We start from the raw sequence: 20,742 nt of genomic DNA, 5'->3' as shown, positions 1-20,742 counted from the left end.
TTGTTTATCTATCCTCTTTCCAAACCTTAGTTTTACATATTTTTATAGACCACCTGACAGAGTCATTTTACTCTGAGATCTAGTGTCTCAAACCTGAACTACAAGTGTGTTTCCTACTGGATAACTTCATCCTTCCTAACAGTTTAATCATTCCTTCTTGTCCTATTCTTCAGTTGAAGTGGGGGGACAGTGGGTATGACATGTCCAGTGTGTACATATACTGTACTTGGTGTTCCATTAGCTTTCTCTAAATTCACACAAAAAGCCACAAGAATAATAGCAGAAATTAGTCCTAGTTAGTGACTTCTTTTTGCCTGTTCTGCTCACAAACTGTATTGCTCTGTTGGGAGTATCGTCTGACTCACGTCTGATCCAAATTAAGGTAGCTGCTGACCAAAAAAAAAAAAAATCAAAGACCTAAATCTAAGAGCTAAAACAAGAAAACATAAGGGTAAATCTTTATGACCTTGGACTATATAGTGGTTTCATAGGTATGAGACCAAAAGCACAACCAATTTTAAAAAAGATAATTTAGACTGGATCAAAATTTAAAACTTTGTATTTTAAAGAACACCATCAAGAAAGTAAAAAGACAACCTACAGAATGGGAGAAAATACCTGCAAATTATATATCTGATCAGGGATTTGTATATAGAATACATAAGGAACTCTTACAACTGAATAAAAAGACAACCCAGTTAAAAAATAGACAAAGGATCTGAATAGACTTTCTCCAAAGAAGATATACAGATAGCCAATAAACTATGAAAAGACATGAAAAGACACTCAACATCAGTCATCAGGAAAATGCAAATCAAAACTGCAATGAGATACCACCTCACACACCGGATGGCTATAACAAAAAAACACATAACAACATGTGTTGCAAAGGATGTGAAGAAATTGGAACTTTCTCACATTGCTGTTGGGAATATAAAATGGTGCAGCTGCTTTGGAAAACCATCTGGCAGTTCCTCAAAAGCTTAAACAGAGTTCCATATGACCTAGCAATTCCAATCTTAGGTATATACCAAGAGAAATGAGAACATATGTCCACATAAAACTGGTATATAAATGTTCAGAGCAGTATTATTCATAATATTCCAGGACTGGAAACAACCCAACTAATGAATGGATAAATAAAATGTGGTATACCCATATAATGGAATACCATTCAGCAATAAATAGGAATGAAATACTGATACTGCTACAACATGGATAAACTTTGAAAACATTATGTTAAGTGAAAGAAGCCAGACACTAAAGACTACATAGCGTATCATTCCATTTATGTGAAATATCCAGAAGCTAAAGAGACAGAAAGTCGGTTTATGGTTGCCAGGGGCTCGAGGAAGAGGGGACTAGGGAGTCACTGCTAAAGCGTATGAGGTGAAACTGAGATGAACATGTTTAAAATTGTGGTGAAAGCTGCACAACTATGTGAATACACTAAAAATAATTAAATGGTATACTTTAAATGCATGAACTGCATGGTATCAATAAAGCTGTCAAAATATACATGTTTATATGTAACATTTATAACATACAGATATATTACTATATATTTATATTTGGCTCAGTCATGATAACATTAGTACCAGTTTGGCTGGTTGATTTATAAGTTTAAGTACAAACAAATATCCATTTTACCTTTTTAAAAGGTCTATTATTTTACTATGTGTCTGACTGGCCAGATAATCTTGTCTAATCAGCTTCTAGTACTGGTATCTTCCCAGTGTTAAGTGTTCTCATCTGCCTTATTTATAGGACCTGGTTTACCAGAGACCCTATTGTAGTCATCTTGTTACTCTCAGTCTTCCCAACCCTACTACATTTTAGTAATCAGTTTCTTGAGGTACTAATCTGTGATCCTTTTCCACTCTCTTTTTGTTGGGCATCTCTAGAGACACCTCAAGATTGGAAGAAGTGACTTGCTACTCCTTTTATGCATGCCCACCTTGCTCAGGCTGATAGCTCTACTTACTTTCCTAGAAGCAAACTTAACTTGCTCTTCTACACCCACTCACTCTCACTCCTCCATCCCTGCCCTGGTTCTAGCAGAGCTGTCTGAATTAATCTTCTTAAGGGCTGGGGAACTTTTCATTTCTCTGTCAACCATATACATTGCCATTAGGATCAAATAAGATTAGGTGATAATCCTTAAACAAGAGGTAGTCTTGATTACATAATCATTTCCGTAGTTTCAGAGCAATTTATATGAATTTTGTTTCAATTTTACTATTACCAAAAACCTGCAGCATGACTAAAAATTACAGTAGTTCCCCCCTTATCCGCGTTTTTGCTTTCTGCAGTTTCAGTTACCCACAGTCGACCATGGTCTGAAAATATTAAAAGGAATATTCCAGAAATAAACAATTCATACGTTTTAAATTACACAGTTCTGAGTAGCGTGATGAAATCTCTTGCCACCCTGCTCCATTCCACCCAGGACATGAATCACCCCTTTGTCCAGCGTATCCACGCTGTATAGACTACCTGCCCGTTGGTCACTCAGTGGCAATTTTCAGTTCTTAGACTGGTTTTCAGAGGGATAGAGTGACCACATTCACATAATTTTTATTGCGGTATATTATTATAATTGTTCTATTTTGTTATTATTAGTTTTTGTTGTTAATCTCTTGTGCCTAATTTATAAATGAAACTTTACCATAGGTATGAATGTACAGGCTAAAACAGTATATTTAGGGTTCCATACTGACTGCAATTTCAGGGAACCGCTGGGGGACGGGGGGTGTCTTTAAACATACCCCTGCGAATAAAGGGGACTACTGAAATAAGACTGATTTCCTCCAATCACTTATAGCAAGGGTGATGAATTTAAATGCTTACAAGGCCAAAAATATAAATGAGCAAAGTACAGTGAGGTGGAACTGTGGTGTAAAGGAATACATGCTCATCTGAAAGGGAAGTAAATCTTAATTCAGGCCAATTGCTTGCCAGGCAGAAATGTGGCACCAGTGTCACCAGATTTCCACATTTTCCCTAAAGGATCTGAACTCTCAGATTTTTAAGTGTTGACACACATTTTAAAAATAACAACTAAAAAACATTACATGCAGGCCACATCCCAGCATACTGGTCCACAGCAGGCGGCTTTATAGCTGGCCAGACTAACTCTAAAATAAAAACAACACATGCTCGCTTTGGTAGCACATATACTAAAATAAAAACAATATAAAGTGAAGAGCCAGTTACATTTTAGCACAAGGAAAGAAAAGGAACTGTATACAAGCCAAAATTTTTCAGAAATTAAAACTTATTAAGACTAATAGGGATTCTGAAGCTAGTAAAAAGAGGCCCATGCAAAGTAAACTATTCAAGATAACAAATATGCCAAAGAAGGCTTTAACTCAGATCTTCTGACTACTACAAAGTGACTTTTCCACTACATCATACTGGCTCCCAAGGGAACAGAATTACAGAGAGAATAAGACATTTTGTCACCAGACAGCAGTCTGGAGTACAAACTCAGAACCAGGAATCAAGCTCACTATTATCTTCCTGAACAGACGCTGAGCTCAAGAATATTTTAACCTAGATTAAATGATGGTCAATACTCCCAGCCTCTTCAGGTGGTTGCAAATGACATGTACATAGTGACTTGTATTGGCCATCAGCAACAGCACTCAAAAAACACAGAGTAGCCCAAGAGAAGTAGGGAATGTAGGAACTTTCACCTACCAAAGAAGGGGGAGGAGGGGAGCTAACGTTTGTTTTCATTTTTTTCTTATTTGAAAAGCAAATTTTCAAATGTACTTGCTCATGAAAGCAAATCTTTAAGTTCAATTAAAAACAAAGGAAGAAGAAAATAAGAGAAGTCACATGCCTGCAAAGAGTCTCTTTGAAGGTTTGTTGTGTTAATCGCTTAGATAATCTGTAAAATCATTTAATTCTCATGTATTTAGACTCCTAGAATTTTAGAGCTGGATGGAAGAACAGAAGCCATTCATTCAGGTCACCTCTCTGAATCTTGTAGACCTATTGTACAAATGTGTAAAATCACACCAAAACTCAGAGCTCTACTTTTCTGTTTAGGAAATTATTTGAAAGTCTTTTTAAAAATTATCTCCTATTGCTCTTTCTCAAGAAGCTACTGGAATACATGTTCCAAATAGCCCATGTATCTTCTGAATAAGGAGCAAACCAAGATAGAACTAAATATGCGATCCAGGAAATGGATTCATTATAGGAGAGAAGCAAAGGGAAATTCCAGGCAACCACTTTGCAGCAGGCCTAGAGCAAAACTAGTCCAGACTGCAGCTGGGGAGAAGTGTCCAGAAGGAAGGTCTCCAAGGAAAACACAGGGAATCAATAGATCATTTAATAGGTTTGATCATGTGGAAATATTGTACGAAATAGCTATGGAAGCAAGAGAAAATAATCAGAAATAAGTAAATAGAAAATTAAGAAAATGACAAAACATGGCAAAAACCAAGATGAACAAGAAAAAGAATGTAATCACATTACACTATGTGGCTTGGCAGTGAACAATATTTACAAAGTCCTAACAGTCTAAACACTGAATACTGCTATATCCAAAATCTGTGATATAACTTTTTGGTAAGATGAGGCAAGAAGGAATGATAAGAAAGAATTAAATCTTAACCTACCAGAAAAACAAATCAACAGATAATTCCTAAAATTAAGAAATCAAGAAATAACGATACAGCATATTATTTGGAAATACTAAAATTAATTTCAAAATAAAGAGAGTTGAATAATGGTTGAATAGTTTAAAGAGTTAAATGCGGTTGCCCCTGGGAGCAGGAACTAAGCAAGGAACTGCTGTTTTTGCTGTAAACCTTTTAGTATTATTTTTTCTTTTCAGTACTATTTCACTCTTAAAACTCTGACTGTATTACTTTGATAAATATCAAAAATGAATTTTAAAAATCAGCCATATATTAAATAGATTCATTTAAGTTTTCCCTTACAAGGCAGGATATTTGATTTTTAGTGTATATGTGATATGTTAAAGTGTTCTTCAAAAAAATCACCAGTGCAAGTACTGAATTCAGAATCTCATTCCTTAAGAAAGTCGATTACGCATTCAGTTTGCCCCACAAGTCATTCTGTTTTGTGGTAAGAAGAAAAAAAACAAAAACAAATGATGAGTTACAGGGCCCATTATGCTAGTCACATACTTGTTGGATATTTTTTATCCAGTTACTACTACAAGAGAACTTGGATGCTTTGTGACATAAAGCTCCATTATAAACAGTATTATCTTCCTTATAAGTTCATCTTAACTGAGACTTTGTTATACTGCAAAGGAAACGAGAGCTATTTAAAAAATAAAAACTATTAAGAGCATCAACTAATTATAAATATTGATATGTATCAGGTGAGCTGTCAAAGAAATACTCTTTATTATATATCATTTCATAAAAACAATTATATAATCTCTATTGTCAGAAGCTCAATTATACTAGCATCATGACTCTGATTATAAGAAACTGCCTTTTCTCAGAGCCATAGTACAGCTAGACAGCAAGGCGAAATTCCTTTTGGGGTTCTAACAGAGATTAGAGATTTTAAAAACATAAGGCCTCAGATTTATGGAAGAAGTAGGAGCTTTAAAGCTGATCTGGCCCAGCACCCACAATGACACCGCGAAGCTAATGGCAAAACCAAGACTAGAATCCAGTTGAACTGAACCTTTTCATGTAAAGCTCTCCTATCTCCTAGCTCTCCTATTTCCTATGCCTTTCAAACCAACTTAGTTCCTATGAGTAAATCAGAACTTCAAGAAATCTTGCAAATACACTCCAATCTATAATTTCTTTATGATTAAAAAAACACAAATATTAGTTACTGGCTGCACTGATGTGTAGAGCTTGAAAAGGCAAATTGTGAGCAAAAATTTTATTGTATTTATGACTAAAGTTCCCTACTTCCAGGAGCCCTTGCCCCTTGGATAAATTTATCCAATAGATACTGAACAGTTTACTATGTGCCAGAAACTGCTAGGTACCAAGAATACCATTATAGGAGTCCCTTGTTCCTTCAGAGATCCTGGCCCCGAATGTAAGGCTGCAAAGCTGAATCATCATGTTAACTGAACTGGAACCTATACTATCTACTGAACCCTTTTCTACATGGAGAAAAATAGCAAAGCTTGGAACTAGAAGGATCCTTTCTTCAAATAAGGAAACTGAGGCCCAAAGTTGTAAGGGCCTCAGTTTACCTTTTCAAATTTTTAAGAAATTCTTTATAAGGAGCTGTCCTTCTAAATCAAGACCTATCTTGAACAACTCTTTATTTTTACAGTGCTCTCCTCTTCAACTGTACCTTCATATCCACTTTTTCCAGGCCCTCTCTTAGGTATTGTTCTCTGCCACTAGCTTCTTCCTTTCGGCCATCACTACCTGCTTCCCTAGTTTCCCTGCCACGCTTTTGCTCAGGTCTGCTCTTCCTCAGCTGCTATCTAATCGCTCCAAATTCAATACCTCATTTTTTCAAAATCACTGTAGGGTCCCATGAAATTTAGCTTCTGTCCCCTCCATTTTATTTGCAGGTTACCACTGAAATGGTCTTTGGTCTTTTCCCAAGGCCCCACTCTCCTCAAAACCTCTTTGGCTGGACACGTCTGACCATTCTGCTTCTGATATCATCTGCCTCTCTAACCCCGTGACCTCTCCAACTCTGTTTCCTCCTTATCTCTAAATGTCAGTATTCCTCAGGGTTTAACTTGGGCCATCTGCATCTCTACACAGATTTTTCCCATATATCCACCCATGTCAATGTCTTCAACCATCATCTGTCTCTACACTCGACTCTCAGATGTAGGAAATCAGCTCAGATCTTTTTATCAAGTTCCACTGATATTTCAAATGCAACCTGCAATGGCTATTGAGCAATTGCTTCAGACTCAATACTACCAGCTCGCAGTCTACCATATTTATCCCTTCCAAAACTATCTCCTTATTCTGACTTCTCCATCTCTACAAGAGATGCCCAGCTATCACTAGGGTAGGTAATACGATGGCCAACCTCTGAGGTTCTTGAGTGAGCCCACCGAATTCATATCTGGCTAAGCTACTTACTAGTTGTGTATCTTTGAACAAATTAACCTCTTTGAACCTCAATCTCCTTTTCTGAAAAAATAAAATAAAATAACCACAATACCACTCTCACAGAATTATTGTGCCCATTAAAAAAAAAAATCCCATGGAAAGTTCCTAATATAATGCAAAACACTTAATAGGCATTCAATAAATATTAGCTACTAAACCTTTTATGTTAACATTAGCAGCAGCAGCAAGAACCTTCCTCACAGCTGAGTCTACTTGCTTAGCCTACACTGCAGCTCAGTCTTATTCTAGGCTCTGGACCCATTTCCTATTCTTAGAAGAAATTTAAGAAAATCCAGTAGCAGTTCAGGACTCATCAACCTGGTTCTAATCTTTTAACTGAACTCTTCTCTGAGCTACCAATCTACAAACTAAATTGTCATCTTGGTTTGCTTTCTGGGTATTTAAAGACTGTTCAGTCTTGTCTGCTGCCGCAAGGGGCCCCTGAGTCATCCAACTTCCTGACGGTGAACAGTCAGCTCTGAAATACCTAAAGGTTGCCACTGTGCACCTGAGCAACTTGGTCTCGTCATGTCTTTGGAAAATCAGCCAGCCACCAGGCAGGTCCAATATCTCACCAGGCTGGACTTCTTCCCACTGCCTGCAGCTCAATCTCCCCACAAGAGCCTTCTTTACACTGGGGGCCCCTCCTAGTCTGAGCTCATCTTGGCACTAATCCTAAAGTTATCAGGCCCTAGACCTTAGGGCTCTCTGACTCTTCCATCTCCCCACTATCTAGTCAAAGCTGATGAATCCTCTTTCACACAAATATTCTGTGGACACTCTCCTTCCTTGTTATTTGTACCACTTCTTTATCCTTTGTCAACCTATACACTGCAACTGTGCTTCCAAAAAACTGGCAGATTAATCACCCAAAAACATAGCTTTCGTGTATCACTCTACTGCTCAAAAAGTATCTGAGGCTCTACTTCTTATGGCATAAAATCTCACTGTCCCTTGATTTTATTGTGAATATTCCTACTTCCGAGGCTTTGCTAATATCATTCCTTATATCTAAAATACTCTCTCATCCCCTTCTCCGTTCATCCAAATTTGATATTTCCTTCAAAGACATCTGCTCCAATCCTATGTTCTCTGTGAAGCCTTATCTGTTCTCTCTGGTAAATGAGCATTCTGAGTAGAGGAAAACAGTGCAAATAATCTGAGCAAGAGCAAGTCAAGCAAGGAGACCAGTGTGACTGGAATGGGGTGAGAGTGATTATTTTGGAAACAAGATCACAGAGGTGGTGAGAAGCCAGATCCCACTGAGCCTTCTTGGCTACTATAAGGACTTCATCTTTAAATATGAGCAAAATGGAGATCAAGTGCAAGGTTTTAAGCATTCCCTCGCAAAGATATATGACTTGGATTTCAAAAAGATCATGCTGTCAGTGGTGACAAGAACAGGCTATATGTAGAGAGGCAAGTGCAAAAGCAAGGAAACTGAAGAGACTATTACAGTCATCTGGGTAAAAGGGTGTGATTAGAACTAAGGTCGTGACAGTGAAGAGTGGTCTGGATCTCGATGTATAAGCTCACTGGATGAGGGATATAAGAACAAGAAAGGTGTCAAGGATGTTGGCCTAAATAAGCAGAAGAACAGAGACATCATTATCTGAGATGGAGAAGAGTGTGGGAGGAGCAGGTTTGAAGGGAGAAGTTCTGAAGACAGGTTTTGGACATAATGAGTTCAAGATATATATTGGACATCTGGGGGAAAATGTTGAGTAAGAAGTTTATTACCTAAATCTGAAATTCAGGGAAGAGGTTCTTGCTAGAAATATACATTTGGGAATTGTCAGGCCAATTTCATAAAACTTCTATGATGATACATATGTTCTATATATACATGGCCCCATATAGTAGCCACAAGCCAAATGAGACCTGAAATGTGGCTAGGGTGAATGAGAAACTGAATCATTAATTTTAGTTAATTTACATTTAAATAAGCACACGTTGGCTACATGTTGAACAAAGCATATAGATAGTATTTAAAGTAATGTGATTAGATGAGAACCCTAAATGAGTGAATGTAGGTAGAGATGTCCAAAGATTGGGCACTGAGGCATGACAACAACATGAGTTATTTATGATAGGAAAAAAAAAATGAAATAACCCAAATCTCCATTGACAATAGAATAGTAAAATAATTAGTGGCATATTCACATAAGACTGCCATTCAGCAGTCAATGCACATTCATGTGAATGAATCTCAAAAACAATGTTAAATTAAAAAAGTGAGAGAAGAAATTTTTCTATAAAGTTCAAAAGCAGACAAAACTAAGCAATATACTATTTAAGAATATGTTCAGACTGATAAAGCTATAAAGAAAATCAAAGGAATTATTATCCAAATAAAAGACAATATCACTTCTTCATGGGAGGGAGAAGGCTACAATCGGGAGGTGAGCACAGAGGGCTTCAAAGTTACTGGAAATGTTCTATTTCCTAAATGAGATGGTGGGTATACAGGTGTTCATTTTGTTATTCTTCTTTGTTCTATACACTCTGGTATGTATAATATTAAATAATGTAAAGAGAAAAAATATAAAGAGCAGTATATGGTTAAGTATCAAATAGATGTTTCAAATTCTCTTTAAATAATTAAGTTCCAAAAAAGGAAAAATAACTGTGTGGTCTATATAATGTCTAAAAAGGACAGATTTAGTCATATAAAGAAAAGACGGAAGGGCATTCTGGAATTGGAAATCATGTACAAGAGAAAGTAAACTAGTGAGTCTAACTGGAGAAAAAGAGAGTTAAGCTGAAAAGTTAGGCTAGGGCCAGCCTACAAGAAGCTTAAATGCTGGGTCAAGAAGTTTAGACTTAATCTAGAAATAGGGCAGAACCATTGGTGATGTCTAAGCAAGACAATGGCATGAGGAAAGTGGTATATTAGTAGGATTAATCTGATGATAACGATTACCTAGTAGGAAGGTGGAAGGCTAGAAAAATCAGTTATAGAACTTGCAGATGTGAGATATCAGGGAAGATGATCATGACCTGAACTGAGATGGTGATGGAAGATCAAGTTTACTCCAAGAAATTTAGGGTGAAAGACTCAAGGAAGTTTAGTCTTGGGAACAGGCAGTGAGGGAAAGAGAGAGAGATTCCAAGATTATGCCAATTTTCAAGCTAAACTGAGCGAGTAACACCAAAGTATGCAAAAGTAGGGAAACTGACAGAGAAAGCTGGTTTAGAAGGAAGACCTTTCATTCATTCATTCATTCATTCATTCATTCATTCATTAAATACCTCAGACAGTTGAAACCTTCACCTCAGGTGACTGATGCCCAGGTGTTTCAAGAGGTTGCTAGGGACCGAGTTACCACCTCTAGGTTCCCCAATAGTTCAGATAGTTCTGCACACCCCAAACTTATCCAATATGCCTGAACAGAGAACAATAAGGCTGCTTTTCAAATGAATTGATCTCATACAAATGTTTTAAGGTCATCTCTTTCTCAAGAGGTTAGAACAGGAAATGAATGCCCTAACTAACACTGGCATCATAGGCAGTACAACAGTTAAGAGCTCAGGCTCTGGCAAAAGACAGATATGGGTCAAATCCCAGCTCTTCCAATAAATAGCTACATAATCATCTCTATGAACACATTCTTCCTACCATGTACAGCAGGACTGATTAACTTCCTTAAGATTCAAGTATACAGTAGCTTCAGATATTAGTACTTTCCTTCCTATACCCCGATCCTTTTGATTAGAACTGTATTTCCGTAATAGCCTCAGCCACTAATTTTTAGTGTAGAGCTTTCTAGATGGTTGATCCCATTCATTATTTTTTGAATCTCCTGAATTTCCCTCTCTGAGAACAACCTTATCCTGAAGACCTCGTTGTTCAACCCAAGCCCTGGACTTCATCAATGTAAATGAAGAAAAGTGGGAGAAAACCATATAGAAAATCAAATTGTAAGTAGAACACACAAATCTTTTCGTTGTCTAAAACTTAAACTCGATGTTTTCTTTGCAATCACAAACACTGGAGACAAAATGGAGCTAAACATAGCCTATTAGCAATAATTTAAGAACAAAAAGTGTTTAGACCTGAAGGAGGCCCAGGGAGGTACCCTGCCAATGCCTACCACTCCCAATTCTCTAAGCTCAGGGATCTTTTTGCATGTTGTAGTTGATTTTTGGTGTAATTGGAAATAAAGGAGGGAAAACAAGTTCTACAGATTCTTCATTTGTATTGTCTTCTTAGTGCCATTACCGGAATCCTAGTTCAGGCAGTAAAGATTAAGTTCCAACTGGTTTCTCTGCCTCAGGTATCTTTACTCCCTTACATCCTGCACACAGCCACCAAACTAATTTCCTAAACTACCAGTTTCATTTGCTCACTCCCAACCTCAAAAACTCTTAATGGCTCTCTACCTCCTAATCACTGGAAAAAGCCCAACTAAAATTCAAAGCCCAGGCTAGTTATTATCCTACTTTTATAATACGGGACTTGTTTCCTCCTAATTCCCTCACGGAAATTCTCTAAGGCTCCAACTAGACTAATCTTCTTGCTGTTCTCCCAACACAGACTAATCTGCACACCTAGGCTGGATTATAACCACTCCTGCCCACACTCCACACTCTGCCTTCAAAGGCCAGCTCAGACCCCCTCTCAGACCCCCCAGACACTGTGCTCCTTAAGCACACACTGCCCTTACTGTCCATCTTCTGACCCTCCTCAAACACATCCTTTTTAATAGGCTATATTCTCGTAGCAGCTCAATCCACTCCAACCAAGTGGAAGTTCCTTGGAAGGCAGATCACATACTTACACAGTGCTCCGAACTTGGTAGGTCTTAAATATTATTAAAACCAGAGGAGGGGTTCAAATGATGTATCGAAGTAGGGCAAGCAAATACTGCCTATCTTTGGCAATTCCTCTTTATTCACAGTAAAGGGTATTCAGTGTTCAATATCAGGCTGAACATTTTATACACAGACCAGCAAAGTGCAGAGAGCGCGCCGCCGGATGGCAAAAAACCTGCGTCCCAATCTTGGTTTTTGCCACAATCTCTGCAATTGTGGGGAAAACACACAAACTGTCTGGGCCTCAGTTGTTTCAGGTGCAAAACAAGGGAACTGCTGTGATGGATCCCAAGATATCCTTTCCCAAATTCCCCCGGACGGGAAACCCAAGAGTAGTCTGCTCGCTGAGGACGCAGGCAAACTTTACAGGTCCCAACGCAGGCATTTCCATATAGTAGTGGAAACTCGTTCCCCATAGGAAAAAGAGGGGCTGGGGAGGAAAAGGGTCTCCTGGGACTTGGGATTCCTTTACCTCAAGGCAAGGGACAGTCCGCCTCGGGTTCCCGGCCCCTCACAAACAGATTCCCTGGAGAGTGGTGCGGCACGGCGCAGATCCCAGCAGCGGGCTGCGGTGACTCAGTCTACCCTCGTGCCCGCGCCCCGTGCCCCCACACTTGTGACACATGCTCCATGACCCCAGGTCACAGCTCCCGTTCACCTTCACTGGCCCGAAGGACGCCGTGCTCCCCTGGTAAGGGCCCTCGCTCCCGGCAGGCGAGCAGCCTTTCTGGGCCCTAGAGCGGCCTCAGCGTGCCAGTCTGGGCCCCAGGCCGGCGGGACTGCCGGCGTGAGGGGCGGCGGCAGCAGCTTTAAGTGCTGAATCACCACTTTGCAACCTGAGCTCCAAACCACTGTAACCTGCGGGCCCCGAGGGCCCGGGCGCTGTGCTCCGCTTACCTACAGATGGGCTCCAAGGGCGACAGGCGGGCGCCAAGGACCGAGCGGAAGGTGCTGGGCAACCCAGGGTGCAGCAACCACGCTAGCCGGTACCGCATACCCCAGCGCAGCCGCTGGGATCACAGCGAACGAACGCTTCCTTTTTGCGCCGAGAGCCGGCCTGGCCCACTGCGCATGCTCAGTCCGCCGCGCCGCCTCCCGAGAGCCCAACGAGCGGTCGCCGCTCCGGGTTTTACCTGGAGCCGGACAGGGCGGGGACCGCGGGGACCGCCAGCATCCCGGGCGTGAGCCAGCGGGTGAGATGGAGTCCGGCAGTGAAGCTGCAGAAGCCCAGCAACCAGGCTTTCCCAGGCAGGGAGGGCCCCGGCTGAGTCACACCCGCACATGTGAGGACGGCTATATGAATCAGGCTGTGTGTAGGTGGGGACTGGGATGCTCACGAATACTGTGAGGACACCTAGGGCCACGTTGGCGTAGGCGCCCCCAGTGGTGCAAGTATTGGAAGTAGGTCCGCCGACGAGGCGGCTTTATCGAAAACGAATCTGCGGCTGTGCGTGGTCCGTGGGCTCCCTCTAGAGCGAGGTGGGGACGTGGACCGCGGAGGTAGAAGAGAGGGGAGAGTTAGACCACCGGGGTGTCGACCAGAAGGAGGCCGGGACCCTGGGGGAAGTTTCCATCCTGGGTGAGCTAGCAGCCCTTCAAAGAACAAAGTGGCTATGGGACAGGCCACAGCAAAACAAGGATTTCGTGGACTTTCGAATCCACAGTAGATAAAAACTATTACTATTTTTAAAAAACCCACATATACCTGTAATACTACTACTATTGTCAGCGTACTTTAGACACTATTTGTAAGACAAACTTTTTTCCCCGATGGCTTCATGGCGTTTTGCATCCAAGAACAACCTAATTAAATAGTTGTTATGGATCTGACGTTGTACTACATTATTTTACAGGGGTCTTTAAGGAAGAGTGCAGTTTGGGATGTGACTCCCTACTTGAGTGCTTTTAGATTTCTGTTGTGGTAGACGGAAGACTGCGGCCAAAAACAGTGCTCTAAATCTAATTATTGCTACAAATGGGTTTTCAGGAGGAGGAATCCTTAATCAAGTGGATGCTTCATCAAAAAGGTATGGGAGATCTTTTTTACAATATGGTTTCAGCTAAAGGCAGACCTTGGATGGATGAAAACTGAGGCACTGGAGATGAGGAAGCACTCCTAGTGTCGTGCAAGGCAAAATTCCACCATATTACATACTAACCCCAACCCATCTGTATTGGTTTCCTGTGGCTGCCATAACAAATTACCACAAACTTAGTGGCTTAAAACAATATAAATGTATTGGCTCACAGTCTAGAGGTTAGAAGCCCAAAATCAAGATGTTGGCAGGGCCACACGCCCTTCAGGATCTTAGGGGAGAATTTGTTCTTTGCATCTTCCAGCTACTGGTAGATGCCAGCTTCTTTGGCTTGTGGCCACATCACTTCAGTCTCTGCCATCTCTTCTAGGTGTCTTTTCTTGTGTCTTTTATAAGGACATTTGTCATTGGATTTAGGGCATAGCCAGGTAATCCAGGATGATCTTATCTCATCCTAACTTAATTACATCTGCAAAGATGCTTTTTCCAAATAATGTAACACTTAAAGACTTTTGGGATTAGGATGTGGACATTAGCTTTTTGGGGGCAACTACTAAATCTACTACCCCACCTTTCTAGCCTCTACTAACTCCAGTTCACACAGCTGTCACAGCTGATTGGATGCTTACAATACTTACTTGTCAGTGCTCTCGCAAATTACATGCCCTGTTGAAATGGCAATGCCGTTACAAAACTCCCTCATTTCCATTCCTCACATACCCCATTGGAAGTAACCACTCTCTGATCTCAGCTGCCAGAGTAGTTTGCCAATCTCAAAAAGGCACTTATTTGGATCTTAACCTTCAAGAAGCAGATTAGGAATCATGTCTTAGGCATTTTTGTAGCTCACCTGCCAACAAGCACAGTGCTCAGCTGATGCTTGTCAAATACATGTTTGCTAAATCTGATTAAGCCTTAAGATATAACTACCATTTATAGGAAATACAGGGGACAAACATTAATCACACCTTATGGCTGCAATCAGTAAAATTTGGAATGTTTGGAACACTACAGGACAAATGACCCTATTTCTTTGACAAATAGATCGCAAAATAAAAAAGAGAAAGGAGAAGTCTGTGGATAAAAGGACTTAGAATTGGCAAGCTATGACAAACCGTTTATAAAATTTGATATGAAAATGCAAGGGGCCAGGAAGATCCAAGCCAATCTGGAAGAAAAATCTGGAACACTTACATTACCAAATATTAAGTTCGTATTAAGCTATAGTAATTGAGACAATGGCGTGAGGGCAGACAACTCAGCTGTGTTAAACTGGTGGTATCTACTAAAGCTGCGAATATGTATGTTATGACCCAGCAATTCCACTTCCAGCTATATACCCAACAGAACTGGAATATTCACAGCACAATTAATAATAGTCCCAAAATGGAAACAGTCCAAATGCCCAAACATGCACAGGAAAAAAAAAATAAACTGGAGAATATGTATAAGATGGAATAAAGCAATGAAAATGAACAGTGAAATGAACAAACAAAAATTTGCTCAGCAATGAAAATAAACAAAAATTACACTCACGATATAGATGAATTTCGCAAAAATTGTGAAAGAAGCCAGACTCAAAGGAATATATATTGTCTGAGTGTAGTTATACAGCATCGAAAACCAAGCAAACTAATCTATAGTATTGGAAGTCAGATTAGTGGTTACTCTTAGAGTGACAGTGAGTGAAAGGGAGAATATGGGGAATGAGGAAGGCCTTGGGGTGTGTTTTATGTGGGTGTGTTCAGTTTTTGAAAATTGATTGAGCTGTACATGTATGGTTTACTTTTATGTTTGCAATACTTCAATAAAATCTTCAAAAAAGATAAAAATACAAAACAAAAAAGAGACATTAACCAAAGAAAATGTTTTGTTCTTATTTGAATCCTGATTTGAATAAACCCATTGTGGAAAAGAAACATTTAGGAGACCATCAGAAAAGTAAGAACACTGACTAGATATCAGATGACATTAAGTAATTATTTTAATTTGGGGGCATGTGACAGTGGCTTTTTTTTTTTTTGACAGTGGCTTTTTAAGAGTCTTTTGAGATATATACTGAATTAATATGATATCTGGTATTTGGTTCAGAATAATTCCATGGAAGTTGAGAGACAAGGGAGAAATATAGGTAAGATATTGGCCATGAACTGATAAATTGAAACTGGATAATGGATGCCTAGAGGATTTATTATACTATTTTCTTTGTTTTTGTATATGTTTGTAATTTTCCATGATAAAAAGTTTTATAATGTATGTTAATTTTAAATATAGCACTATGGTAATAACATATTTAAAAGCAACATGAATTTTTAAGAATGTTTATAGATAACTAATTTATTAATTACAAATTTGTTAAAAAGTTTTCCTACATGACTCATACTTGCTAGTATTTAAAGGAAAGTTTGACTAATTTTATGGACAGTACTTGAAATATAAATGTAAAAATCTATAGTTCATGTTTTCCATAGTTAAGACTATTCGTGATTTGTCCATTCACCAAATATGGGCCCAGGCCTTGCTTTAGATGTCGAGGCTACACCAGAGAAAAGAGCAACCAGTTTTCTATTCTTGTAGGGTTTATACTACAGAGAGAAACAAATTAATACCTATGTAATTACATAATGTGATTAGAATAATATTAGAGTAACCAGGGAGGGTTTTCTTGCTGTCCAGCTTTCACCCTCTGGGTGGGGAAAGGTGGCGAAGATTTCAACATCTGTGTCATGCATGTCCTGGGCTGTTGACAACAGGAATGTGTACATGAGACAATTTAGATGGAAGCTCAGCAAAAGCTCAGAGCATAGGGTTAAGTGTTTGAGCCACACAGGCAGCTGTCAGTGGAGGGCCAGGTTCTGTGGCTAACTCTTCACTGGACCCCTCCTGGAATTCCCCTCTCTCGATCTTTTTTTTAACGGCCCCTGACCTCCATCAACTTTTTCCTCCTACATCACTTTCTCTCCATCCAGTGTCCCAGCCAGGAGTTTCTCAACTTGAGTTTGAAAGTTGTGGAGGAGCAGTTACTTGCTTTTCCTTCTGTCACTCTCTTGCTTAGGGCTCTTCTCAGGGCCTTCCCTTAAGTGTCTAATTTGAAATTCACAAACACTGTATATTGTTTTTTTCTCTTTGCATTCCTACTGTAAGAACCCTAATTCTCCTGGACACCTGGAGAATTGGTCTCTAGGAAGGGCTCCTGAGATATGGCAAAGCAAGAGAAAACATGAGGTATAAATTTTCAACATCTTTTGCTTGTGGAAAAGTAAATGGGGTTTTGTGAATGAGTTTTGGGAATCTACTTCATAGAGTGGTTGGGGAAAATCTCTCTGAGGAAGTGATATTTGAGTTGTGATTCGAAAGGTAAGAAAGACTCCAGACAGTGGAAACATCAATCACAAGGGATAGGAGAGAATCTGGCATATTCCAGGATCTGAGAGAAGGCCAGAGAACATCTTTCCCTTTCTCTTCCAACTAATCTGCTATGGAGACTACTATTTAAACACAGTAAATATAGTAACCAAAGTTTGGGTTTGGGGAAACTCTATAGTTTAGCACTTGGGGATTGTGTTTTACAGGTTAATGAACAGTTCATGAACTGTGTTTATTCCTCATTTTATAAGCACATGCATACATATTTACTGTTTGTTCTCTTTGGCATTCATACCCACAGGCTTACAGTAACAGAACCTAACATGATTCTGGCAACTATTAAAATAGATATCTAAAGTCATGTACTCAACTGTTCACTAAAGAAGTACATAGATGTTGCTGAAGAGCCTTAGAAGATCACACAGATAGAAATGTTTATGAAGAGTTTTTTAGAACTTGGAAGAATGTTTAAGTTATGTTAAATATTCAGGATTTAAAACTACATTTTTAATTATGATTTCAATTATTAAAAATTTACATATAGGCAATTAGAAAGAAGTACATCAGAATATTAATAGTAATCAGTAGGTAGTGGAAATCTATTATCCACATATAAGAGTTCCAGAAAGAAAGAGTGGAAAAAATGAGTAGGAATGTTCTGTGAATAATTCAAAAATGTTTTCCAGAACTGAAGGAAATGAGTTGCCAGAATGAAAGGATTCACTAAATGCTCAGCCCAGTGGATGAAAATAAATGCATACCAAGGCTTATCATTACAGTTTCACCACACTGAAGGGAAAAAGTAGGCTGTTTAAGGTTCCAAAAAGAGAGAAAAAAAAGAGGCTACATACAAATAATCAGGAATCAGAATGGCTTTGGACATTTCAGCAGTCGCAACAGAACCTAGAAAACACTGTCCAAAATTTTGGGGCTAAAATGTCCTTGCCTTAATTGTGGCACAAAAGCAGCAGAGTTCCCAGGGCTACTTGTAATCGCACAGTAAGCATCTCAGAAGTAACCAAGTTGGGTTAAAGCCCAGACAGCTCTCCACATGTGTTTTTCTCCCTGTAAAACCCCTGGACCTTTGCACATCCCAGTATGTGAATGTGCAAGGCATCTGCAAAAGTAATCAAAGTTGAAGTTTCCAGATGGAAGGAGAATTCGGGGTCACATTTAATATAATTTAAATAAAATAATGTGATATTTCTTACACCACCCAAGATTGTGGTTATAAAATCATATTTGCTATAATAATTATTAAGGTAAGTTTTAATGACATAAAAATTGTAGTAATAATTGTAAGTATAAACTATACCATAAAAAATCAAATGTTGAGCTGGTGGATTATATAAAACACTAAGTTCTCCAGATACTAATAACTTCTAAAAGTTTTCAAATAGAAAGCCCAAGAGAGTAGCAAACACTTGCCATTCTTCAATTATTCTTCAGAAAGGTCTACCAAAGTGCTTGGAAGGAAATACAGGGAGAATAAAGCACAAATTTATATTTCAGTAAAATGTAATTCTGTACTAAAATAGTAGAATACCTATTAAAAATGCTTCTCTTTGTTGTCAAGGTAAAAATAAAGCTCAATGAAATGACCAGAAGTACTTATTTCAAGGTTTTAAAGATTTTTTTTTTTAACAGCAGTTTTAGGTTCACAGTAAAATCAAGTGGAAGGTACACAGATTCCTCTCATACCCCCCACCTTCATGCATAGCCTCCCCCATTATTAACATCCTCTACAAAGAAAGGTATATTTATTTTATTCTTTTATGTTATATTAGTTTCAGGTATAATACAATGGTTAGACATGTATATAATTTATGAAGTAATCACCCCGATTACTCTAGCACCCATCTGGCACTACACACAGCCATTATAATATTATTGACTATGTTCCCTTTACTGTACTCTATGTCCCCATGACTGTTTTGTAACTAGTAATTTGTATCTCTTCATCTCTTCACCTTTTCACCCAACCCCCAAACCCCCTCCCCTCTGGCCATCACCAGTTTGTTCTCTATCTCTATAAGTCTGTTTCTTGGTAGCTTTCAAATTTTAGCAATTATGACTGAATCTGCTACAAACATCAATGTACAAGATTGTGTATGGACATAAGTTTTCAAGTCCTTTGGATATATACCAAGGCATGTATTTGCTGGACCACATGGTAAGATTATGTTTAGTTTTTTTAAGAAACTGCTAAACTGTCTTGCAAAGTGGCTCTACCCTTTGCATTTCCATCAGCAATGAATGAGTGTTCCTGTTCCACATCCTTGTCAACAGTTAATATTTTCAGTGTTCCAGATTTGAGTCATTCTAATAGTTATATAGTGATGTCTGTCTCATTGTTGTTTTAATTTGCATTTCCCTGGTGACATATGATGTGGAGCATTTTTTCATATGCTTACTTGCCATCTGTATATCTTCTTTGGTGAGGTGTCTGTTAAGGTCTTTGGCCCGTTTTTTAATTGGGTTATTTGTTTTCTTATTGTTGAGTTTTAAGTGTTCTTTGTATATTTTGGATAATATTCCTTTATCAGATAAGTCTTTTTAAGATATTTTTTCTCAGTCTATAGTTTGTCTTTTCATTCCCTTGACAGTGTCTTTCACAGAGCAGAAAATTTTTATTTTAATGAAGTTCAGCTTATCAGTTATTTCTTTCACAGATCATGCCTTTGGTGTTGTATTTAAAAAGTCATCACCAAATCCAGAATCCAAAATTTTGTCCTATGTTATCTTCTAGTTTTATAGTTTTGCTTTTTACATTTTTACATTTATATCTGTGATCCATTTCAAGTTAATTTTTGTGAAAGATGTAAGGTCTGTGTCTAGAGTCAATTTTTTGCCAAAAGCACTTTTGTATTTAAAATTAATCACTGCAGAGAGAAGATAGCAGTACTTCTGTTTCAAATACCATCAATCACATTGAAAATTTTGTTTTTATCCAGATGTAATTTGCATGCAATAAAATTTGCTGTTTTAATGTATACAATTTGGTTGTGTCTATTTTATAAACAGTTGAACAACCATCACCACTATCTAATTCCAGAACACTTTAATTCCCACAAAAGAAACCCCATTGGCAGTAACCCACTCTTCCCATGTCTTCTCCCAGACCCTAGTAACCACTAATCTACTTTATGTCTCTATGGATTTTCCTATTCTGAACATTTTATACAAATGGAATCATAAATATGTGGTCTCTATTGTTCGGCTTCTTTCAATTAGCACAATCTTTTCAAGGTTTATCCATGTTGTAACATGTATCAGTACTTCATTTCTTTTTATTGTGTAATAGTACTTTATTGCCTAGGTGTACCACATTTTTTGTCCATTCATTGATAGACATGTGGGTTGTTTCCACTTTTTGGTTATTATGAATAATACTACAGTTGAACATTCGTGAACAAATTTTTATGTGA

General features: G+C 38.6%; 1 protein-coding gene and 1 long non-coding RNA gene across 5 annotated transcripts in view; one reads left to right on the top strand and one right to left on the bottom strand.

Moving 5' to 3' along the window:
* IDE (insulin degrading enzyme) overlaps positions 1-12,990 on the bottom strand; it is a 97,146-nt gene extending 84,156 nt beyond the window's left edge. The window contains exon 1 of one of the 2 annotated variants that reach the window (XM_039871727.1): positions 12,810-12,990. In XM_039871727.1, the coding sequence (XP_039727661.1) occupies positions 12,810-12,907 (98 nt within the window). In that variant the 5' untranslated portion in view covers positions 12,908-12,990. The remainder of the gene's footprint in view (positions 1-12,809) is intronic. The other variant, XM_039871726.1, reaches the window with a different exon arrangement.
* A 34-nt stretch (positions 12,991-13,024) lies between these two features.
* LOC120609309 (uncharacterized) lies at positions 13,025-16,850 on the top strand. Of its 3 annotated transcripts, XR_005654731.1 has the most exons (3): positions 13,025-13,391; positions 13,766-13,939; positions 15,977-16,850. It is a non-coding gene; the product is annotated as an uncharacterized LOC120609309 (long non-coding RNA). The 3 variants fall into 3 exon arrangements; XR_005654730.1 differs by lacking the exon at positions 15,977-16,850 and having other exon boundaries at positions 13,025-13,229; positions 13,766-15,798; XR_005654729.1 differs by lacking the exon at positions 15,977-16,850 and having other exon boundaries at positions 13,766-15,798.
* The last annotated feature ends 3,892 nt before the right edge of the window (positions 16,851-20,742 follow it).

This window comes from Pteropus medius, unplaced genomic scaffold (genome assembly GCF_902729225.1).
Source record: "Pteropus medius unplaced genomic scaffold, Ma_sr-lr_union100, whole genome shotgun sequence".
In the NCBI taxonomy this organism is placed as follows: domain Eukaryota; kingdom Metazoa; phylum Chordata; class Mammalia; order Chiroptera; family Pteropodidae; genus Pteropus; species Pteropus medius.
The sequence above is the reverse complement of the archived record's forward strand: the minus strand, read 5'-3'. Positions and strand labels throughout refer to the sequence as shown.